The 26,137-nt window shown below is 35.8% G+C and overlaps 1 protein-coding gene across 2 annotated transcripts in view; it reads right to left on the bottom strand.

Moving 5' to 3' along the window:
* Positions 1-25,917, bottom strand: part of LOC138715115 (ubiquitin-protein ligase E3B) — a 45,762-nt gene extending 19,845 nt beyond the window's left edge. Inside the window, exons 1-11 of one of the 2 annotated variants that reach the window (XM_069847644.1) lie at positions 25,739-25,863; positions 25,443-25,643; positions 22,131-22,265; positions 20,194-20,521; positions 19,923-20,111; positions 16,151-16,342; positions 12,901-13,336; positions 6,988-7,159; positions 3,704-3,822; positions 3,432-3,604; positions 463-608 (exon numbers count right to left, since the gene is read on the bottom strand). In XM_069847644.1, the coding sequence (XP_069703745.1) occupies positions 463-608; positions 3,432-3,604; positions 3,704-3,822; positions 6,988-7,159; positions 12,901-13,336; positions 16,151-16,342; positions 19,923-20,111; positions 20,194-20,521; positions 22,131-22,265; positions 25,443-25,603 (2,051 nt within the window). In that variant the 5' untranslated portion in view covers positions 25,604-25,643; positions 25,739-25,863. Of the gene's footprint in view, positions 1-462; positions 609-3,431; positions 3,605-3,703; positions 3,823-6,987; positions 7,160-12,900; positions 13,337-16,150; positions 16,343-19,922; positions 20,112-20,193; positions 20,522-22,130; positions 22,266-25,442 lie in introns of both variants that reach the window. The other variant, XM_069847643.1, reaches the window with a different exon arrangement.
* Between the last annotated feature and the right edge of the window lie 220 nt (positions 25,918-26,137).

The following is a 26,137-nucleotide window of genomic DNA, read 5'->3' as shown; positions in this document are numbered from 1 at the left end:
GTACTGTACAGTATTATATTATGTTTTTGCTGCAGCAAGAAAGAAAAGAGCAAAAGAAAGACAGTCGGATAATCCGCCATTTGGTTAATAAGGTGATGGATAATCGGGGCTCCACTGTACTATGAGATACCAGAAGGCCGAAGGGAAGCTGGTAAAAGCAGAGACAGCAACAGAACGTCAACGGTCAGTGAAGTAATAATGCAAAAAATAGTTCCACCACAAAAACTTGTAAAATTAAGTGTTGATAAAGGTAAACATTACTAATTTCAACAATGAGAGGTGATTAAAAGGAATACAGAAAGTGATTATTTATTTTATAGGGTTCTTTGTGCAGCTGCTCTCCTTCATCACTACCTTCCACTGTTCAACATTTGTAACTGCAATAAAGCATGCTGATGATAAGGGTCAAGAAGCAGCAGCTGTCTCTAAAGCAGAAAACAACATGACTGGATGAATGCTTACCTATGAATAGTAATAAGAGTTGACTGTGGCGAGACACAGGCCGACTCAGTGAGTCCTAGCACTGTCTTTTCGTTTGCCACATATCTGCGAAACAGTTGTACTCTCTCTTCATGAGGAATGATGTGTGGCATCTTCTGGAGAAGCACCTGTAACAAATACCACTGATATAAGGGATGGTTAGATGATATAGTGACAATAAGTATGCTGTAATAAGTACGATTAAGTACTGGAAGAAAACAATAGCCACAACCAATTTTTACAACACAAATTGTGCATTATTTGGAGAGAATTTAACTCTGTCAATTTGGTAACTGACAGTCAATTAACAAATCAACTGCAGTTGAGCGTACATTCTTGTTATTTTCAGAGAATTTACAGTGTCAATTTAGTAATCAGCAGTCAACCAACTGAACTGCATGACAAGACGATCAATCCCACTGTGAGACAAGACGATCAATCCCATTCTTGAAAAAGCTTGTGGGCTGTCTACTGAACCAGTTCTTTACCCAGTCACACATGTCTTCGTCTGAAGCAAAACGAAGTCCACGAATGTCTTTCTTAAACTCTCCAAAAATGTGAAAATCACATGGGGAGAGATCTGGGCTGTAGGGGGGGGGGGGGTGTTGAAGCGTTTCCCAACCACATCTCTGAATCGTATTCTTCACGGAGTTGGCAGTATGTGGGACAATATGATCTGTTGTGGTTCTTGTTAAAATGTTTGAATACTGTATGTCTTGGCAAGTTATTGCACAATCTGAGACAAAAAAGAGACAGAGAGAGAGAGAGGGAGTGAGGGGAATGGAGAAGAGAGAAAGGGAGGAAAAGGTGGGAGAGAGGGAGAGGGGAGAGACAGAGGAAGAGACAGGGGGAGAGGGTGGGGGAGAGCGAGAGGGGGAGAGGGGACTGAGAAGGGGAGAGAAGGAGGAGGGGGAGACAGGTGGGAAAGGGAATAGAGGTTGGGGAGGAGAGAGAGAGAGAGAGAGAGAGAGACTGGGTACCATATGCTAAGTCCCTTTTGGAAGACTCCAGTTGATACTGTGGCGCCATGCCAGGATGTTCTGGTTGCATCAGGGAATTGCGTGCGCATCTAGCAAGAAGGAGGTGCGGGGAAACTCGAACCCTTGACGCTAGCTGTGGTACGGAGCGAGGAGAGAAGGCTACGGTGACGGCGCGGAGCGGAGAGAGCAAGGGAAACATCTAGAAGCATATTTCTCTCGAAGGTTCTGAAAGCCACGCGAATCGAAGCTCCTGGAAAAGTTATAGTGTAATAAATAACACCGTAAGTGCCGACAGAAGAGTCAGTCAGTCTTCAAGTCTTGTCTTGGACAGCAGTGAGCAAGGGGGACCTGAGTTCGACGTGCAGTGAACTTGAGTGAGTGAGTGAGTCCGTAACTGTGACAGTGTCCACCAGGTGAGTGCGATGCAGTTCGGAAGACCTAAGTTCGACGTGCAGTGAACTTGAACAGTGAGCTAGAAGAACTAGCCAAGGCAAGCGAACTGTGAACAGAGAATTGACAGTTTTGTTCTACACATAGTGCTTTGTGAACATTAATTGAAATTAGGAGTACATTGTTGTTCTTCTCAATAACACACGTCGTGCATTGCCATTGTCGCTGTGTGGGGTCAATAACGACTACTGTGTTGCTGTGTTGAGTGGAATACCCATTGTTGTAGGGTGAATTATTAAGAATACAAGTCACATTGTTGTCGGGTGTGTGGTGGTTAAAGAGAATAAAAGTTACAATACCATGAGAGCTTAGGTTTACACGTGAACGAATTTCTCAGCTCTGTTTTTCCTTTCTTTTGTCTGTTGCTTTTCTGTCTGTTTATAGATCAAATGCTATAAATAATCTATAATAGAAATATATTCAAGGGGTAAATCTGCTGCAAAATTAACGTCTTTTCCCTAGTCGTATGAGGTAGGTGCTGCCTGAAGTGAACTTAGACAAATTCACACTACAGGAGATCAGTAATTTTTTAAGTCTAATGCAGTACATTTCCAGATCATTTGGTTTATTTTGTGTGGCCTGTAAAATTTTGTGTTTATCAGGAGAGAGTCAATTATTGATCCATAGGTTTGAAAATGAGACTTGACGGAAGGCACTAGATAACGATACCCTTTGCAAAGGCTTAGTTGCAAATGTATTGCTTGTTTTATAATTTTATCAACTTTCTCACTTCCACGCACACCACAGCAGCTAGGTAGCTAATGAAATATTACTTTTCTTTTAGAGTTGCCAGGTCTCCTGTCTCACGTATTTGATAATATTTTCTCCCATAATTTATTTATTTAAATGGTAAATATAAACAGTGCTATGATGCCATGAAAATTATTCTAATTGCATAATATTTTTAGGTGTAATCTACAATGACAAATTCTCATTAATTTTCAACCTGTTTGTTAAAAAAAATTTCAATTATAAAAGTTTCTGAATAAATACAAAGCAAGTGGTAAGTATTAACAGTACTATGACATTCATTTTCAATTACTTTTGCGTACAGTTATACTTATATAACATGCTCCTAAAGGTAAAACATGTCGACAATGTCTTCAAGGAACGATTTTGGCAATTATTTCCAAAATCTCCCATATTTTCAGTTTGAAAATCTGGCAACACTATTTTCTTTTGAAGATTCTTGAGTTCACTCAATTGTTTTTGTATAGGAATAATTCTATGTGCATAATAAGGTGATACATATTTGATTATATTAGAAATAGCCCCCATGGAATTAGTAAATATGCAAATAGATTTATCAGAAATTTGGGAAACATGCTCAGGAGCAGTGTCAATAGCCAGAAGTTCAGTATCATGACTAGAGGAAGATGAACATGGTATGGAACAACTTTCTTGATATTATGGAATGTAATATTCTGCTCCTAATATCCCATTATCAGGGTTTCGTGATTCATGTGTATAAATGGGAAGCTCAATTATGAAATACTTCACTCTCAGAACAACGTAACTTACCTGAGTTGTCTTCTTGCCCTTTTCAAGGTCACTGATGAAAGCCCCAACACGAAGGTCTTTAATGAGCCAATGATTGTCAACTGTGTAACTTCTTCTGCAGTCTCTTCGATATAAAACCATCAATAAAGTATGGGCTGATTGAAAAAGTGGGTTGGAATTTAAACTTTTTACATCTGCACAATAAAAACACAATATAATATTCAGTGATGAATATTTTAAAATGCTTAATTAATGATCACTTCTCTACCTACTAATATATAACATATACATACCAAATAAGTTTCCTAAAACGCCTTTGTAAAGAAACTGGTTCAGGAAACTGGACATATTTACATAATCCGTTAGCCGAAATGGCTTCTGTTGTTCATACATTTCCAAGTCATCTAGGATACTGAAAATGAAGGAATTATTATTATTACTATTACTACTACCATTATTTTTTTTTTACACATGAATAGTATAAGTACTGGATGAGCAGATTATCTGTGAAACATGAGCATGGCAGAACTCCAGCAGATTACCTTGGCCTTGACCAATATTTTGGGTGGAGAGGAGCCCTGCCTAAAGATATATCCTCCTGAGTCCTTAGATCTATTGTTTTATTTTTGAAGTTCAATATAATTCTACACTTCAAAAAAAAAAGTCACTGACATGAGGAAAATTGCTGTAAAAATTCTGCAGGTTAGTGTTAGGCCACAAATGCAGGTATATTATACTATACTCCGGGTCTCTGCACATACATCTTATATCATAATCATATTATTTGAAGTACTACTCTTAGGACTCAGGAGGATATATAGAGAGAGGTAAGTGGATACTAAACACATATATTTCAAAATCATTCTTAGACGTCCATTTTGCTAGTTTTGGCATTGTATATTAGTACTGTACATTATATTCCTATAAGCTTACTATCCGTAGTAACTTCAATATTACGAAAATTAGTATTATGATATAATGTTAGGGAGGATTTACGAAATTTTTATAGATGTATATAGTTGACGCTATCGATTTAGGTAGATGGATTTTATTAATCAGAACTCCAGAGCGAGTTACTCATAGCAGCAAGGTCGGTTGTTATCTTCATCGCAAGCTGGGATGGGTGAGACATAAGAGTAAACATACATTCCTGATTATCCTAGTGGACTCGGATGGACAGTCACCTCCAAAAACAATGCACATATAACCACTTTTATGGAACTACAGTAATCTGCGTTACGTAGTTGATAATGGGAGCATCTTAATAAATAAGGGTGCTATTCATAGACATTTCGCAGCACGCGCTACGAGAGTGCTAAGCTAGCCCCGGCTATCGACTTGTTACTTGTACAGAATTCAAATCATATCATATCGCTGACACTGGTTTATGAATACGAAAAACGCTGATCATCCACCAGAAACCCTCGCTAAAAATGTCTATAAATACGGTCCTTAAGGTTTAAATCAGTGTACGGCGGATGCGACAGGTGTACGAATTATTACGGTATAAAAAATTCATCTATCAAGCTCGACAACTGTCAGATTCAGACTGAAAAACACAAGAAACGAATCGACGGCTTTTCTCGTGACCTATTATCATTCCTTGTAAACACATGCTACGCGTGATTTAAATCATTAAATTACGCTCTCATATTCATCTGCTTCCATTAAGACTTTTGGAACATGAGGTTTCTTGCTTGGTTTATCGAATTACCACAGGTTATTAATTGAGAAAACTCGCTCCGGGGCCGGGTATCGAACTCTTGACTCCCAGTTACACGCACTAGGATCTCTAACCACTGAGCTATGCCGAGACTCAATCCACAGTATCGGATCGAATCTCGTAGATTATCGAATTACGTATTTCCTTATTTCAGCATACCTATTCTTTTGGTTATTTATTCAACGTGTCGATTCCTGTCACTTCCGCAACTTATTCTCGTACTTCATGAATGTTTGTTAGTAATGAAGACACAACTCATATCTATTTTTCACCTGTCGCTTCATGAAGTAATGAACATTTGCAAAAATTTCTTGGTTCTGGTTATCCAATGCTTTTTTCCTCTTAATTTAGAAAATGCAGGAGGCGAACGAAAGTCATTTACGGCACTCTCATGAATCGGACTGTACTGTGGTGTGTTTATTAATTAGTCTAATAATGGCGATACAAGAGGCGAGTGTGAACATATAAACAAGGACAGACAGCCTTATCGCAATTCATTCTTGCAATTCTCACAAAACATTGGCTCGCCTACTGGAAATGTCATTGAGGTCATCTGCCAAAATTGGTGCCTCCGACTATAACTCATGATGTGTTTGGGCCCACCCAATGTTTTCCAAAAGTTTGCGCCACTGATTCTGATAATGATTTCATGGATGTCCAAGTGGTTTCAAAATTCAATTGGACATTATGGTAAAAAAATTACATGCTCACCTCTTTAAAATATAACTACATCCTTTACAACAGAAATAATTAATAAGTGACAACACTACAATGAAGAAGTGAACACAATCAAATACATAGAACAAGAAAATGGTTACAACCCAAACATAATAGACAACATCATAAGGAAGACAAAACAAAAACTCAACAAACACAAAACACAACACAAACACAAGAACACAAAAAATACATCACACTAACATACGAAAACAAAAACACACACAAGATCGCATCCTCATTCAGAAAACAGAAATACAACATAGCATACAGAACAGAAAACACACTACAAAGACATCTCAACACACAAACACAAACAAATAAATACAACCACACAGGCGTATACAAATTCACATGCAATAGTTGCGACAATTTCCACATTGGACAGACAGGCAGATCATTCCAAACTCGATACAAAGAACACATTAAAGCAATAACCAGATGACACAATACATCTACATATACCGAACACATAACTAATGCTAACCACACATACAATAACATAAATACAGACATGGAAATCCTACACATACAACCCAAAAACCAAAAACTCAACACACTAGAACAATATGAAATATACAGACAGACTAAAACACACCCCAGTCAAATTCTCAACACACAGATCAATTTCAGAACACACACACTATTTGACACAACTCTTCATCACAACTCTGAAGATGGTGTGTATAGCACCGAAACAGCTGTAAGCCGCACATGCTGACATAATTAACACGAGTAAGATCGCCATTTAACCCTGCGTTACTCATGTTATAAATATTCTCACCATTGCTCAGGTGGGGTTTCACAAACCCCATTTTAAATAACCAATATATTTTTCCGCAAGTTTCAGAAATCAGATAAACGCAATTAAATGTACTATTCTTAGTTCACTTAAACAATTTCTTAAGTGAACTCTTCTGGATGTGATTGAAAAGTATACAGATGCACAGAGTACACACTATCTCCATCTCTTAGATTTTCGTTGAAATATACGCACCGGGGTTTACCACACCCCACCTGAGTAATGCAGGGTTAATCAATTAATTAATAATTATACATTTATTACACATCTATCATCAACATTTACTGTAAAAGCGCTTTCTTTGATACATGTACAATGCCATAAATTTTACTTACGTGACATAATGCGTCATACAATCACAGAAAAGTATTAGCATTTGAAATTCGGGAGCAGAGCATTTAGTGTTGACAGCCAACAGGTCGAGAAATGCTTTAAGGCCACAGTTGGGACCGAGACTGCTCAGAAACAGCCACAAGTTGTACAGAATCCTGTCCTGGTAGCACAGACCTGCACCGACAAATACATGCGATGTAGCATCGAACACTGTACCCAAGAGGAACCTTCCATTTCAATTTTACAATGTTCTAGAAATTATTAAGTACTAACTAGGAACCTGCTCAAAAGTTTGAAAAAGAAAATAACATACGCAAGAGATAATGCCATTATAGGAGTGCAAAGACTGCCTATGCAGAAAATGGTCACCCTACATCATTATCACCTCGAGTACTTGCCACATGAGAAATTAACAAATCATGGTACGGATCCCTTTGAATGACTCGACAAAAAAAGATCTAAAACTGGTGAAAATGGACATATATAAATGTTTAAATAAATACCTGTTTCCTCTAAAACCATATATTTTCACAGAATAATGTTTGTTTATTTAAATCATGATATCAAAGCAGCAAGTGATAAATGTTAAGAAGTATAAAGTATGTCACAAGACAGATAGGCCACTAAGTTTGTGACGAGATGTTAAGGGTAAACCTTGGTGAAAATTTGTCATTTTTGGTCAAAAAATCACATTTTTAGTTTTTAACATTAAACATTTTTATGGCAACTTTCATACACTTATGCCCCTTATTTCGGCAGCCATTTTTAAAAGACATATGTATGAGTTTATATTTATTTAAAATATCTGAAACTAATTTTTTTCCTGCTTTTGTTTTTTGCACATTTTGTTTTGCTTAAAATACTTTTCTCCTATAAAAATGATATATTTTTTTTGTGAAACTTATTCTTTAATATTGTGTGTAACCAAAACATACTATCAGAATTTTCTTTAAGTCTCCTGAATACAGAACAGAATATTATGCTTTTAAGTCTTGAGTTAATTAAAAAAAAAAATAAATTTAGAAATTGAGGTTAAGTTGATGACAAATTGTCATACTGACAAAATTGTATTTCTTGAAAATATAAATTATATTGGATAATGTGTAAAGAGTCACAAAGACTTTGTAATAAATGTTTTGTATTTCAAAGATTTTGAATTTAAATTTCACTAATAGCTGGCAGGTAAGCTATGGAAGGGAATCTCTCACTCCAAACAACATACCTGTGCCGACCCACTGAGTAATAAGTTTGTTATATTTAGAAGAGTGGAAAGGTAGGCAAGTTTAATATATTTCTTGTTTTTCTTTGTTGACCTCGTCCGTGAATGACAGAGTGAGATCACATTTTTTGGGAGAGAGGAAAATGGTACTGAGTTAAATGTAATAGTAAGTGTTCAGCATGTACAAGTCCTGAGGAATTTGTTCCAAGATTATTTTCATTGAGAAATAGGGCATGTGTAACATAAAGTGGACGCAAACTAGGAAGCTGCTTAGTTTGCATATACACAGACAGCATCTGTTCTCTATCATTGCTCACCTAGGTAAAGCGCACTTCCAGGGAAAATTACAGACTCCTTACATTTGCAATGTTCGTAAGCAGAATATGTATAACCGCTAACATGGTAACCACGAGACAAAAAAGACAACTATGCACTTTAAAGCACAGCTGATTTTATCGTATGCAACGTGCATGTTATTTAAACTTGAATATAATTTACGTCTGTGAGCACAAAGTCAATAATATATACAGGGTGAAAGTGAAATAATCCTGCAGAGTGAAAGGGACGATAGGGTACACTTAAATCAATAGAAAACCAATATTATGTTTTGTGATTAAATGCAAAGTTAATTAGAAAAATAAATTGGGAGTTTCAAGAGTCTGCAGCATCGCCACCTCTTTCTTCTCATAAGAGGCCAACAAACTCAGGTTTGTCTGCCTTAGTGAACTATCTCCCATCTCCCTTTCTGGCTACAATGTTGCAAGCTAGTCACATCGGTCAGTGGCTTCAAATTAGTGGTTATTAAATTTAATTTACACGAAAACCTTCCATGCTATTGAATACGATAGAGGGATAAATGATTCTTTATTAGATTTTCTATCGATATAGACAAAAATCACTATCCTACTCGCAATAGTTACCGGTTAAGGAAATGTTCAACATTTGGGAAAAAACATTTTTTTCTGAGATAACTATGAACTTTCCACTAATATGGTATTACACTTTTCTTGTTACATACAACATGAGCTATTTGTTCTGAAAATCTGCAGGATTATTTCACTTCTACCCTGTATACAATCAAAGTTACAAAATAAAACAAGCAGAAGACATAAAAGACGAGAAAATCTTAACAAAAAACACTAAATTACGGTACCTTAATGTTAAAAAACTCATTCATGTCATAAAAAGGCTTGTTTATCAACCAATGAGAGATATTTGTTAAAAGACCTTCTTTCCAAATTAAAAACATAAGAAGGAAATGCAGTTTTTAAAGATATAATAAAATTATGAATTATTGTTTTTAATAGCTTACATTTGGGTAGATCGAAAAGGTCACGGTTTCTGATATCATATAGAAGCACATCACTCCTGTGTGACAACACATGTAGATGTATTTAACAAAATTTAGAATTTGATAAATATACTGCGATGTTACATTATTTTTTCCATTCACAAGTAATGAAAGGTCTGCAGTGTGGTTTCATTGATGAATTTGTTACAATTCTAATCACACTCTTTTTTTTTTGTAACATAAAAACATTACAAATACGAGTACAGTACTATTACACTACAATACTAGGTCATAGGAAAGCATACTATTAAAATAATAAAAATAGGCAACTCTAATGTAACTTACTTCTTAGGTATAAATATTTTAAAATTTCGCGGGAGAAATATTACTCTTGAAATTTTTTTTGTAAACAATCAATAATAAATAAATATGTAACCTTCAAGAAGTATGGCTAAAACCTATCTAAATCTAATTCCCCTATCCCTAATACTTAATTTACTATTTAGTTCAGTCTCTATTTTCCCTACACATGCTATTCATTGTCGTTTCTATCTCTTCCTTGTTTTACTCATATGACATAAAATATTTTTCGTATTTTCTATCCCACCTGATACCACATTCCTTTCTTTCCTACTTCTTAGTTCTTACTCGCATGTATCATAGTTAATTCCTACTCGCTCACTTTACTTTTTACATCACTTCACTATTTCATTTACTACCTTTACACTACATTCTTACACTTTCCATTATTTATAACCTTATGCTCTTCACACTCTTTATCCCCCATTACACTCCATTCCTTTTCTTCTCAATATCCTTTGCCACTTGTTCACTTACACACCATTTTCTTAAATTGTAGGCTGGTTTTTCTTTGTTATAACACACTTGCTTTCCACTCCCTGTTTGCTTCTCATTATCTGTGCTTCCCTTTCTACTCGATCCATCTCTCTTTTCACTTTATCTTCTTTCCAGGCCTTCTCTTTACTCTTCACCTGCTGACCTATATTTAGTTTGCTTGATGTGCAGAAATTTCCACTGCCTCTTGCCCTCTCTAATCTTCATTCCCTTCTCCTCTTGCTCGGCTTTGGGGTGACATCATCAATGCTTTTCTAAGTCTCGAAAATGCTAATCCCCACTGTAAATTATTCAGTTGCTGATGGCAACATCTACCATGCTGGATGCCAGGATACAAGATAAGACAACAATGTGGCACAGGAACTGTGCTAGTGACCCGCATTAGAGATTTTTATACTCTCTTCAGGTCTTAGGTTTGAGGTTTGTGTTTGGTGTTGGAAGTCTGCTTGCCAGCCGAAGAAAGAGCAGTAGAAGAGGGTTGGAGATAATTGATTTTATATGTATTACATGTGCATATTATACTATTAGTATATGGTGACAATGTGTTCAGGATCACATGGCAGAAGATCAGATTTTTTCTTTATATAAATTTGTAAAAATAGTGGCTAGAATTATCTGTTTTGAGGGATGTGTAATTTTTTTTGTCAGTTTTGTCACTGCGATAAGTATTCGTGGCGGTCATTCAGCAGGTGGGAAACTGCGATATTTGGCTGATCCGGTGGTATTGTTTGAAACAGATTAGACGTGAAAGGTTTATTGATAGTTTTGTGTGTGTACTTTATGTTTTTGTGTTTTATGTATTGTGTGATGGGTTTGACTTTAGTGATTAAATATATATACTATTCTATTTTGTGTGTGTGTTGTGGTAGTTAAAATGCTTTGCGCTGAAGTCTACATTCTAGTGATTCCAATACTGTTAATATATTATGAGTTCGAAACTCTGGAGAACAGCTGGGATACATGTAAAATTGACGAACGGATAATCAATTTATATATCAATGCAGTTATATGTGGAACTCTCTACAGTTAATTCTCGATTTACCACGAAAATCGTCTGTAGCTGCATTTAGATTGGCAACAGGCCGTGACTGTTTGGCCAAGCGCCTGCATAGAATTGCAATATATCAGTCCTCTAACTGCCCATTGTGCAACTCCAATCAAGAAATGGATTCGGAACACCTCAAAATCTGTACTTCAGTGGCTGACCATGACAATATCTTTGAAAAATATTGGAGTGCAAGAGGTCAAATGACTTTATTGTCAAATTCCTAGCATTAGAAAACAACAACAACATATGTGGCCGGCATCCAGGCTTCGCTTGATTACCTGCAATATTATACAGGAATTTAATGGCTCATGTGATGGGCAATTTAATTTTGATGATGTGTCGGAGTAATTTCAATTTGTTGGATATGGTGATGCCAAGGTAAGTTATGTGGTTGGTGCATGGAATTAGGGAGTTTTTACAGCGAATGGGATAGCGGTCTCTCATAGGTTTTGGGGGATATCGTCTCTTTTTGATAAAATCATTGTTTGGGACTTCTCAGGAATGATCCTCATGGGCTATAAGTCCAGCCATGCGTTTAGGTTACGTAGGGTTTCATTCATTTAGCTGTTTGAATATCTTATGTCGTGTGCCGTAGCTGTTAAAATTATGTCAATGGAAATTTGTCCGATATGTACACCTTCGCAGGGTGGATTGGGGATATCTGAAACATATACTGTATTTACCTACGTAATGGACGCACCTCAATTTTTCGCGTTAAAATTAAAAAAAAATTCCCTGCGTAACAGACACATAGAGGAATGTGAATCTGTGACAAATTACAGCAGTGATGCTGAACCTGACAGTGAATGAGGTAAGACTAGTATTAATAATAACAATAAAGTGTCTGTATTCATTGTTACAAGTTATCTATCATCTGTTTATACAACTGCTGCTAACTATTGACTGTCATAAGTGCAACACAATCTATATATAAATTAGTCGCGACCCATATATCGTTACATATTCAATAGATAATTTCAGCATTCAAGCTGGTGCACCTTTAATACGCGTTTTTTTCTCCCCCCCCCCCTCACGTAAAGGATGCCCCCTAGTTTTTTGTCATCAAAACCGAATAAAAAAAAAAGTGCGCCTATTACGCGGGTAAATACGGTATATTCAAAAGAATTGGAGAGAGTACTGTTTCTTGTGGGACTCCACCTTCTATGTGAAATAATTGGGATAGGGAGCCATTTATTTTGATGCGGGAAGTTCTATTGTGAATGAAATCTGATCTCTAGTGGACTACAGGTGGAGGAAGGCCAATGTTGTGGAGTTTGTAACGTAGACCGTCATGCCGAGAGTCAAATGCTCTGGTTATGTTGATCGTCACCACATGTAGTAAAGATATTTTATATGGCCGGCTATTTGCGTTGAATTCGGATGAAAAAGAGACAGATATAGCGACAAAATAAACTTTAAGAAAACACTCAATAAAGGACTTAAACAAAATTGTAACTATTTGTTGAACTCCTTGTGGACTGTAACACACATACACACTTAACCTGTGAGGATATCCAATTTCAACTGCGTCAATGTTCCAAGAGCTGTTTGGTACAAAGAGCAGAGAAGTGCTACTTTTGTACATTCAGGACTTCCCAGCTTGCGATGGTGCTTGGCAGCATTTGTACGATTTGCTCTGTGATCCAGTGCCCTTCTCAGAATATTGCTGCTTCCTCCACTGGAGCCAGAACCAGAGCCTTCTGCTCCATTTTCAGCCATGTTCTCCACTAACTCCGCCAACGTCTGTCCAAGTAGCACTGTCACCACAGGACCACTCCATAACATATACAGCTGTGTCTTCACAAAAGGCATTGCCTCATGCAAACTGTAGTCCATACTCTGAGCAAACCATCCTAACACGGGATGCCAGTGTGTCAGATTTGATTGCTTCGTCACAACGTAATGCTGGCAACTTTCCAACAGTCTCGTCACAACAAACTGTAATGATACAAACAATGTAAAAACATTCTAAAAATTTCTTTCACTCCATAATTTATGCAAACATATACTGATAAAGTCTAATCTCATGCCACTTTTAATAAAAAGTGGAGGTAAAAAAAGTATCAGGTATGAAACTATCCCTTTGGCTACCAGAGAAGTAATACGACTAGCAGAAGCATAATGTAATTCCCATAATATATACAGTATATAATAAATATTTTAAGTAATTTAATGTTGTATGATTCATGGTTTAAATCGGATTTTAATATTTGCTACAACCAGTGAATGTCCTCCTGTTAATATTCTGTCTATAGTTTGATTTATTTTTTGATGCCATGAAAATAGAGATTTATTGTATGAAGTTCCTCTTTCTAAGAATATTGTGAAATTTATTACACGAATTTTAATAGCCAAATTCCCTACGACATTTTGAAATTTATTACACTTTAAGATTACTCTGAAATACTCTAGTGTAGAAAGAATAAAACAATAATATATTATGTAGAGTAAACTATAGGCCTACTTTACAGAAGTAGATCCGCACTCTTCCATGGACTCTAGCCAAATAATTTAACCTCTATTACAGTCTGACCAGTAGGAGCAATTGGTTTCTGCGCACTTTGAAACGTTTGTTGCCTGGATATAAGAAATTTAGCCTTTGTACAACAGATAATGTAGGTCTTCTTTGCAACCAAGTACTGTGTCAAGAAGCATAGTCCATCTAGTTCATCAGAGACTATTCAGCGTGCACCACAGGCAATGGGTCTACATAGTCTACATTGCACTCGTAATGGGTGGGGGTGGTGGTGGTGGTGGTGGTGGTGGTGGTGATGATGATGCAGAATTGTTGAAATGTCACAAGGAATCCAGAGTATGGTACCCAGAAAAAACCTATGTTGCTTGGATCACAGGTTTGCCCAACACAATTTACAAATTTAAGGTGGAGCGAGCTTTGAACCCAGGTCCTCTGGCTTACAAGTCGAGCATGCTAGCTCTGAGCCATCATGACAATAAACTAGAATAAATTATAATATATTAAATAAGCAGTCAAGTTTTCTAGATTAAGATGAATTGAATAATAATTGTATTTATATTTATTTATCTGTGCTATAGGATATAATCACAGTGTATGGTTGACATTAATGTGTTAATTGTTTGAATCTTAATTTATATGAGGGAATTGTATGTATATAAAACACCTAAATATTATAATACATTAATAAACCTTACTGTAAATCTAAAGATATGCTAATTTCTTCTTACCCTAACTAATAGATATGTTGACAGCAGATAACTGAGTGGACTCACTAATGTGAGAAATGATAATTTAATTGTCTTTGACATTTATTTTAACATAACTGGTTTTCATGTACATTTATTCAGTAATATATCACAATGCACACTCATAGAGTCGAGGCAAATAATGACTAATTAAGAGTCCTGCCAATGGACCAAAAAAAAATCCTCTAGTTCTCAATGTCTCATAATGTCATTACCAAAATACTTCTATGAAAGTATTTTATTAATAAAGACCTGACTAAGTTTATGTATACTTATATGAGAGTCACTGTAAAAGTTTTGAGATATGGGAAAGTGAAAGTAGGCTAGCTGAAAGAGATCATATTATGGGGTAGTCTCGTCTATTGTGTAAAAACATGTAGCACGTAGTCACATGTTTCTTTGCGTGCAACAATTTTCCATTGGTTTGGCTGGGCTACAATGAAAGACAAAAGGAGGAATGGTTACTCCGCAAGTGCAGTGACTGAGAAAAATGTCAACACTGTTAAAAAATGATCTGTGAGAACAACTGGTTAACCTTCAAGGATATTGAGGAAAACCTACAGATTAGTTCGCTATCTGTTCACCAACTTTTTCATGGGTGTTCTGTAATTTGACAAAGACTAAAAAATGCTCTCATGTTGAATGGCGAGAAGTAATGCTGAAAAGGTACTACAATAGAAACTATAGATGGAATTCTGACATCATCATAGGCGAGAAAACATGGATTTACAAGTTTTATCCAGAAACAAAGCAACACTCAACTGTGTGGATCTTCCCAGATGATGACAATCCACCCATAAAAGTTAAGCAGCCAAGATGTGGTGGAAAGAAAATACTGGCCACATTTTTAAAGCATTTGTAATTGTATTCTTAATATTGTAGTTGTAATCTCCTGGTAGAGGGGAAGAGAAGGTCTGATGGCCTTATTTCTACCAGGTTAAATAAATATATACTAATACCATACTATACTAAAGCAGACACGCAGTAATAGTTCCACTGAAGGAATAAAGGACACTATACATTGATATACAGTATACTAACGTTTTTCTCCCCAAAGTTTTCGGAAGATTTGAGGAAGATGGTCAAAAACAGGACAAAGTGGCATCCTCTGCATCACAACAATGCTTCAGTGCAAATGGCCAACATCACCATTGTCTTCTTGGATTCATTTAAAATAAAGTTGATGATTCATGATGCATACAATCCTGACTACTTTCTTTTCCCCATTATGAAGAATCGACAAAAGTAAATTAATGGATACTGAAAGACGTGAGTGCTTTAATTGTTGGTTTTTGGAAATGATGTGCTGCACAGAATGTGATCTACTATGAAAAGATACAGCACTGGGAATAAATGTAACATTTCTTCATATGCCCATGTCTCAAAACTTTCGAGAACATTACAAAATCCATACTGGTACTTCTGATTCATCTAAAGTTATAAACTATGGTTTTCATACTATTTGCTACTATGAATAGGTAAGCAAATGAGTCACCATCAACATTGTTTATAAATAAATATTTGACTTACTGTAAAGGTTGGAAAAGCCACATCCTTGAGAACATCCTCCTTCTGGAGATACGCAAGCTGAATAAGATTCGCCAGCAGACAAAGAGCGTAATTTCCTTCCAAAGTATTGAATACAATCCTCATATTCTGCTCTGAATTCAGGAGATCTAGACTCTTTGTAAATAAACTGTGACCTACAAGAATACTGATGCACTGTAAATACATCACATTAATTAAAATTATCATATAAATATTTTAAAAATTATAATATTATAAAATACCTAAAAACTATGCAAGAAGAAAGCTTTAAATAGGAGTAAAGAAGATAGTATTAGTATATCCTGCAGTTCTAAAGTGAAAGTTTGTGAAATTCGAAAATAATCATAAAAGTGGACGGAAATTCGGAAAGTAAAGATATTCCTTCAGAGTTATAAACAATTGTTCATATATACAATGAATTTGAAACGAAAACATTTTTAAGAAACAGCCCACGGAACAACATACATGCCCAGAAAAGGAAAACTGTCTTATGACCAACAGTAATGGTGCACAAGTAAACATCTATCAATACTGCTTCAGTGTCAAGACAGCCTGTAACAATGAATATACATAATTTATTCAAGGAAGGTATAGATGAAGCTATTTTATTATAGTGACACTGTCACCAGCAATTATCCTGTTTTAAAAACTTTTCTTCCCCAATGCCACCAGGTTGTCTTTTCGACATTTCTGGTCTTCTCTCCTGGCTGTGGCTTAATCGTAACCCACTTCTGAGGTTGGGGCACCTGGAAGGCGGAGTTACATTACCCCGATGATGTGATAGGATGATTATGATAATGTAGTGCAAGGAGAGGTCTTAAATCTAAACTTAACCTAAATTCCAGACCATGGACGAACACAGGAATAATCCCCCGTTAAGGAAAAATTCTTGTGCTCTAACCGGGAATCGAACCCGGGACCTCATGAACTATAGCCAGAAGCTCTGACCATGAGGCTGGTCCTGTTTTAAAAACTATAAACTGTGTTTTTTGTCTATATAAAAGAGGAGATATAGTCATTTGTGTCCTTTCTAGAAATATCACTAGCCATAAGAAGTAATTAATAAAAACAGGCAATTTGAAGTAAGGTTATTGTAATACACAGAGATGCTTAATGTATCACCTGTAAAGTTTGGTCGAAATCATATTAAATTGACTAAGATTTAGCAACTTCCTATAAAATTTACTCAATTTATTGAAACTTTAACATCTTTCTGCCAATTCTAGAAAATTGTTGTGTGTCCCACTAATTTTTTTATGTTTAAGAAAATAGATTGAGAAAATTAATATACAGTTTGCATTGCTAAAATAGTCTTAAAATACATTTTTAAAAAATGATAAATGCATCTTCAAAAGTTGTGTTAAGTTTTAGCAATAAGAAGGAAAACTATTAAGCTAAAATATTAGGTAAATAAGTAAAAATAAATTTATATGCGTAATTTTTTAACTTATACAGCACTGCAAGTGCCAATATATCAATTCAAACATCCCTCACGATCAACTTGGTCAATTTTTTTCATAATAAACATACATCACAATAGCCCTTCTAGCATATCACAATAACCCTAAAAAGTGTATCATAATACCCTTTCTCATTCACACACTAAGTAATTACTGTTAGACTGATCAACATTCACAGCTTTTCTTTAGAGAAAAATGAAGCTGACATAATTCCGAGTAAAAGGAAAATTTTAAAATTATTCTATCTTTATTCACTCAAGAGCAATAACAAAAGTAATCGAGCATCACGTCAAAGATTTTTCAACAAACAAAACTGTTTGTTTTTAAATGCATTTATGAGGCAAATCATTATTTTTTCAAACTTTGTTTAATACTGCTCCTTAAAGAGCATAAAATGTACTTCCATAATCACAGTTTTAAACATTCTTAAACTGATATTTTGGTACATTTCAAAGTCTGTATCAGATTACCCCGACTTTTTTACTATATCATATTAGCCCTACTTGACTATACTCGAACACCCTGTTAATCAGTTGCAGCAGCAAACCAGATGTTAATATCTGATTACGTTCAAACACAACTTAGCTGTCTGTAGCGGTGTGGTAAGGTGAATAGTTCATAGCATAAATACACGTCAAAAAAATGACTTTCATACACCATCGGCAAGTCTATCATGCTATCAAAAAGGAGTGTGTTATATGGCAGTAAAAATTTTTAATAGCCTCCATATCGATATAAAAAATGAAACTCAAAACATAAGATTATTTAGGGCCAAATTAAAGAAGTACCTAATTTCTCACGCCTTCTATTCTGTAGGTGAATTCATGACATTCAATAATGCTTCATGAAACTGATACTAAAACTTTGTGTTGTACTAGTAGACTATATTGTAAATCTCTTCTGTATATATTTCATCTAGACCATACATGGGCACAATTTTCGGTTACGTGAGGCACTCGATTTGAAATAGTTTGTTTACTAGGAGAGGAGACTGCAGAGTAGGATGGGAAATATAAACTGCTGTGACCTGCGTCACCTTATCGTAATCGCTAAGGCGGTCAGTGGCGAATTATTAGGAAAGTGCTTGGTTAACGTGAGACTCTCGAAAACTTTTATTCAATTTGGCAAATTAATTCGGCAGCTTTAATCATAAACCTCTTTACTGTTTCTCTGTCGCTGAATTGATTTAAATCACAGGCGAGAAATTGCGTAACTAGCCAATAATATTCCATCACGTTGTCTACGTTTATTTTCTTGAATATTCTGGCGTTTATCAATATTACTTAATAGATTTGCACGTTCTCGACCTAAAATAATTTCAGAAAATCATATTTCGTTTTCTACGCACATTTGATATTTTTTTTTATAAATTTCTTTTGGAAATAATACGTACAAACAACATTTAATTCCTCGTACCTTTTAATGCAGCGTGTTTAAGGTATACTTCGTATTTAGTATACTATGCAAATGTTAAGATCGTAAATTTTCTTCGGAATAGTACGAAAAAATAACATTTAATTTGTCTTTACCTTCTAATTCAGCATGTTCTTTATGACATAAGGAGTAATGTCGTTGTATATTAAATTTATTAATGCCTAATAGGATTTTCGAGCATAACATATATCATATGTTCTCCCCTTCTGAACAGCAAAAAAACTCTTCCTCCTATTTCTCATGAAATAATCGTTTTCTAACGCGTACACGCTGCTTTGATAATGCCATTATGCCACCACTGATATTGCTTATGAAACTGATATAGAACCTGCCCACGCCTAGGAGCTACATAAGGGAGGAAAGGGGTCTGTGAAGATGATGTCACTCAGAGCGATAAGCTCTGTGAAGGTCAGTGAGGCACAAGTTCTCAAGTGAGGCACGATGCCCAAGTATGATCTAGACTGCGACTTTAAATTAAGACTTTATAATAGTATTAAGTTTTTTGACTTGTTCCATATTCTAGCTGTGAAGCAATGTATGAATACCATGGAATGCAAATAAATACAATACAATACAATACAATACAATACAATACAATACACAACACGGGGAAATGTGTCTGAAAATTAAGCAAAAAAAAAAATACTAAAAATTACTGCATTTTTTGAAAATCTTTGCTATAAATATAACAAAATGGTGAAAAAGAATGGAAAATTACTGCAACCAAATACTGTATATGGACAATATTACAGTCACTAGCACATTACGAAAACTTTCTCTATTCTCAAGAATTATAACGAACAGAATGGGAGGAAGTGATATATTTCTCTTCAATAACTCTTTCACTTTTCATTTCTTACCTCAGGAGCTAAGCTCTGGAGATGCAATACAAGTGCAGGTACACTAAGGATGTGAATGAGGAACATCGTCATCAACTTTTCGGAAAACCCAGCAGAGACCAAAGGTCGCAGAGCTAATGTTAACACTGCCGAAATTGAAACGTGTTTTAATGTAATCTTGGCTCTTCCCAGTCCTCGAAGAAGTAAAGACTGCAATACACAAACACCAATCACTTATATTTAAACAAAGCTAAGGGAAATATTAAATATTAGCGTCTTTCATTCTTATTACCTTCAATGTGAGATAAAAACCCTTTGTGAAGAGATGTCCCATGATATTGGCACAAAGTTGATTGAGACCTGGCTTCAGCATTTCCATGTGTTTCGCTCGCAAGAGAACCCAAGTGTTGGTGGAAGTGAATATCACTAATGTATGCAAATAGAGGAGAATAGCACGCATGTCTGCTGGATACTCTGGTCGCAGATCGTCCAAATAGATGCAGCATTTCCACAAAATATCCTTCACGTGAGAAATCCAGGCCAATGCATGCTCCTTGCTCAGTGCAACTCCGATGTAACTCAGCTTCACGGAGTCAGACTCCAAGCTTGAGACAAGGTACCTGACAAAACATGAATTACATTCAAAGCATCAGTCAACAGCATTTATCCTTATAAAATACAACATAAGATTGTAAAGGCACAGAGTCGTCATTAACACATCCGATGAAACTATGAACACTTTTCCAGTACTCTATTAAGAAGCTGTATGGAAGTGTTGTGATTCACCACTATTTTCCATGATTGACCCGCTGTACTGCTTTATATAAACACTGGAAACCCCTCCCTAAACCCAATGTGTACTACTGAACCAAGTCTACATACCCATCAGTGGCGTAGCGTCAATGTTAGCTAAAAAGCTCAGCTTCCCCAGTTAATAATAATTTCATAATAAACCTGCAGTTTATGAACAAAATTATTTATTAATTTTAATAGAATTTATATTAATGCTTCAAATATTGTGATGCGGCAGTTCAAGATGATTCGTGATGCAGCAGTAAACAAGAAGCCTGCACACACTAGCTTCCAAGCAGACTGGTTTCTTTCACTCATTCTTCTGTGTAACCCACTCCGCAGGTTTTCCATCCCTTTCTAACTAAACTATCCTGGTCGCAAGGCTCGCAAGAAGCTAGCTTTGACATTGAAAATAATTTAGTTTCCGAGTTATCCCTTTCGTGAGTTGTGTTCAGCTGAAGTGTTAGTGTGCATTGTGGTTGATATAATAAATAATGAGTGAAATAACAGTTCCTGACACCAATTTACTTGAATTTTTAGGACAATTCTATTATCAAGACTGACTTACGAACAAAAGTGCGATTTAAAAAACAAACAACCGTGTCTATTTGTTAGAGATATGAAATCATATTTTACTACGTACCATTTGAGGTCATGCCTTTTTGGTGTTACTTACGAGGTTCCAACCAATCTTCAGACTGCTGATTTGACATTGACTACTATTTATTTTAAGACTATATTTTTGTAATACGTTTTCTCATATGTACATGAAAGACAACTTGAGTTAGCTTCCCCTGCTCAAAATTACATGCTACACCACTGATATTCATGCAAATTAATTCATCTCTAGTACTCTGTAAACAAGACATATAGGTTAACTACACCTTTCCCATACTACCTTTGATTTGTTCTTTTGGGCATATTCATCATTCTATAAAAGGGGCTAAAGTTCAGGATTGTAAGAAAATGATCTATTATCTAACTAAACTACAGAAAAAATGAGTTTACAGTGTATTCCTTACCATTGTGATATAAAGGGAAATGAAACAGCAGATTTTTTGGCTAAAAGGGCATTAAAATCTTACAACCATCTAATAACGGACTTCTATGTTATTCTGTGAAACAACTAATTAAAAGTAAATTCAGATCTACTCAAAGTCAACAAAATTCGGATGGAGCAAATTAGACTTACTTAGGCATAAATCACACTGTTAAACGAATCAGTTTTGGTGCTAGAATTCGATAGTTAGTAACAGTCAAAACCAGAATCAACAGCAACAGAACAAAAAGTCTTTATTATTTATTCTAAACCTCTGATTTAACTTTTAAAATAAAACTATGAATTATTTTCAAACAATGCAACTTAAAACAAAAAAAAAAAAATCTCTTATTAACAGGAAGTAAGAATGAGTAATACAGGAATTATTCCACATTTACCTGCAAAGTCTTTCAAAGCGCTCCTTGTCTCGTTCCTTTTGCCATACCAGTAGAAACCTGCATGCAACTTGGTAGACCTGGAGACAGGGCTTCAGCTCTGAACAGTCATTTGGAAATGCTGCATCAAATTCCTCCCTAAAAAAATTCGCATTACAGTCACAATTAGTGCTTCCTAGGGATGTTCATCACGTTATTTTCAATGGCATGTAGGAAAATATTTTGTGGCTCATAACAGAGATGGTTAAGAAGTCCTGGGAAAGCGAGGAATCTTAATGGAATGTTGTGATAAGTATGATGGCAGTGGTGGTACAGTGCACGAGAAATAAGACTGTGATTGATGTTTCCTGCTGCCTCACGACCGAGAGCACAGTGTTATCATACCTCCTCTTATTCGCTGTCGGTTTCAATTGAGTTTCATCTTTTGAAAAAGTATGTTTTGTTACTTTCATGGAGTTTCTTTTTGCAACCACTAATAACAGGGTGCGAAATTTGGTTGTAAATTTTAAGTTGTCATAATTCATAAAACAAGCCTTTTTATGAACATGTATGGACAGCAATATTTAAGTTGTTATAATTTTAATAAAAAGAAAACACTTTTTATGTCCTTTTATTTTTCTTTTTTCGGAATATGTATTATACGACTTTCTTGTGTTCAATTCTATTGTACCTGGTTTACATGTTTCGACCTATTATGGGTCATCCTCAGAACTGGTCATTGCTGGTCTTGGCGCCTCTTGTTTTGTTTCCTGTGAGGGTGTGTTTGTGTGGCGTAATGTGAAGTCAAAGAGTGTGTGTGTTCTGAAATTGAGTTGTGTGTTAAGAATTTCATTGGGGTGTGTTTTTGTGTGTCTGTATATTTCATATTGTTCTAGTGTGTTTAGTTTCTGGCTTTTCGGTTGGATGTGTAGTATTTCCATGTCTGTGTTGATGTCTCTGGGGTGTGGTTAGCATTTGTGATTGTTCTGCATATGTGGAGGTGTTTTTTTGTTATGGCTGCGATGTGTTCTTTGTAACGTGTTTGAAATGATCTGCCTGTCTGTCCTATGTAGAAGTTGTTGCAGGTGTTACATTTGAGTTTGTATACGCCTGTGTGGTTGTATTTGTTTGTTTGTGTGTTGAGATGTTTTTGTAGAGTGTTATTTGTCCTGTATGCGATCTTGTAATTTATATACTTAATATCTTTTTTTTTTTATCTTACTCCAGGCATTCTCAACCTGGTGCTCGCGACATTTGGTGCTCTCGTAATGAGATTAAAAAAGTGCTCACGAGCACGAACACTCCTGAGGTCCATTTTTCAGTTCAGACTTTGTTATATAAGCCAGAACAAAGTGTTACCATTCACTCATTATAATATCTTAGAGACCTGATAGGCCTTCCCGTATTTCATGGTACATAACACCTTTTAATTCAGTGTGGACTAAATCAGAAAAATCAATATTATTCAACAGAATAACACGGCTCCTTGTGCAGAGTTTCAATTGATAGATCTCCAGTCCTTAGCTCTGAAATATTTGTTTAAAAGGATAAATTCATAGCCTTTGGAGAGCAGAAGACATAAAAAGAAACCAAACATTGCAGAATGTTTATCTTAAATGTCTGGTTATGTTCGGGACCTACGCGAAACAACTTTCTCACTTATGAAATACCTCAAGAACAAAGCACGATCACGATTGGCTAATTCACAGCTGCAGGGCTGTTACGTGTAGCTACAAGCGACTTCTCTTTGGATATCACTGAAATTCTGAGTAACATTCACGTTCAAGGATATCATTATCCTGGTAAGTGTTTTAAAAATTAATTTGTTTGTTTATTTATTTTATTTATATTATATTCATATACGCCTACTAAACCTATTAGATTTCATGGTGCTCGCCCACTTACTATTACATGTGGGCGGTGCTCACAGTCTTTAAAAGGTTGAGAATCCCTGTCTTACTCAGTAATTTTCAGTTTCGTCAAGTTCATTAAATGCAAGTCTGGTATGTAAGATGCACTGGAAGGAATGGTGAACGGGAGAAGATTTCGGGGCAGAAGAAGATATCAGATGATAGACGATATTAAAATATGTATGGCTCATATATGTGGAGGAAGACAGAAAATAGGAAAGATTGGAGAAAGCTAGGTTTGCAATGAAAGACCTACCCTTGGGCAGAACACCATGAAAGAAATGAAATGAATTAATGTTTATTTTAATGGCATCAACTGTGGTCAGATGTGGGGAGATAGTAGTGACATCTGTGACTAACCTTATCACAATTCTCAGTCTTTTGTCACTTATCTATCCCCTCATCTAATCACTCTAACCTTGTCGCAGTTCTCGATCTCCTGACACTCAGCTATCCCCCTCATCTAACCCACTCTAACTTAGCCACAGTTCTCGGTCTCCTGACACTCAGCTATCCCCTCATCTAACCCACTCTAACTTAGTCACAGTTCTCGGTCTCCTGACACTCAGCTATCCCTTCATCTAAACCACTCTAACCTTGTCACAGTTCTCGACCTCCTTATTAATGCTGTAATTTTTACTCCACGTGTTTTTATATTTTTGGTTCTGGGAAAATACTCGTCTAAACAAAAGTCAAGTGTTTTTGTAAAAGACGAGTATTTCCCTGGACCAAAAGTACAAATTCGCAGATCTGACTACTGCAGCAGGTTCTTGCGCCTCTGGCGGTGAATAAAAGGGCTACTCTTGCGCACCTATTGGCAGTAGAAACAGGAACTAAGGAGCATACAAACATTTACTTAGATTAGACTTAAATTTATATACAGTAAGTCTTGTTAAATATCTATTTCTGTTTTTCGTCACTTGAGTCAGGATATGTATTAAAATAGCATGGGAATCCCCAATTCTCCAGTATACCGGTATGTCTTTAGTTAGTCAGTAGGCTATTTGTTTTTCAATATTAAAACAGTACCCTATTGTTGTTAATTTTTACTACGTGTAGGAAAAGCCTCGCACCAACTGCTACTGTTTACTGCACAATCTAGATGCAAAGTAAGTTACTGGTAGGCCTAACTTATGTTAGTTTTAGTTTCATGCAGTTCGGTTCAGCTTTAAATTGGAAATACGCGTATTTACCTGGGCCTCGTATTATTTTCTTTTTTTTTAACACATAACTTTACTGCAGAATCATATTGCATTTCTTTACCGGTAAGCTTGTCCAACAGGAAGTGAAGTTTTCCTATTACCTTCCTTCGGTTCTACTTGTACCTACTCGACAACATGTAACTTAGAAAACGGTGCTGCTATAATTTATAAAAATCTTTCGGTTACATACTTGTTGTACTAATTTTTTATGCATAATTACTTACAGAATATGCCTGGAAAATTTCTTTCTTGCAAGCCATCCTCTAATATGGGCCTGAATGATGGAGGCAGCCCTTTCTCTTTTCTTTTCATGTGCTCTTTCTTCTCTAGCTGCCTTAGTCTGCTCCAAAAAACTGCCTTTTGTTGATTCAGTCTTATTAAACATTTTAAACCAATCGGAACTAAATTTTCGCGTGGATAAACCACTGGAAGGAATATCATATACATTGACAGTCGCTGTCACATTATGAGAAGGTATTGAAATACATTTATCATTGCAATAATATTACAAGTTTTATACCATTAAACCAATGATGCAAATTTATCACTGAACTTTGATGATATGTAGGAATCAATAACAATGTAAACAGAAGTAAGATTAGAAATGACTACCTTCACCGGATTATTTTGACAACTTAACGTTTGCTCGCAAGAGAAACAATAGACTAGCATTCAATAACTCTGCCATCTGTAGAATTTTATCCGTACCAGAGACGCGCACAACTTGAGAAGTTGCTGCCATCTCTCCTGTTATATAAGAAGCGACGCTGACCATCAACATTGCCCGATTGCCTTTTAAATGGCAAGTATCGTGCCATGATCCTGAAAACACACATACCTTGGGCTCCAATTATGTACCTCGCGGATAATCATGCGTTTCTCTCCCTCTCTCTATATTATGAAGTAGTTATATAAAAGG

The sequence above is a fragment of the Periplaneta americana genome, chromosome 15, assembly GCF_040183065.1.
Source record: "Periplaneta americana isolate PAMFEO1 chromosome 15, P.americana_PAMFEO1_priV1, whole genome shotgun sequence".
In the NCBI taxonomy this organism is placed as follows: Eukaryota; Metazoa; Arthropoda; class Insecta; order Blattodea; family Blattidae; genus Periplaneta; species Periplaneta americana.
The sequence above is the reverse complement of the archived record's forward strand: the minus strand, read 5'-3'. Positions and strand labels throughout refer to the sequence as shown.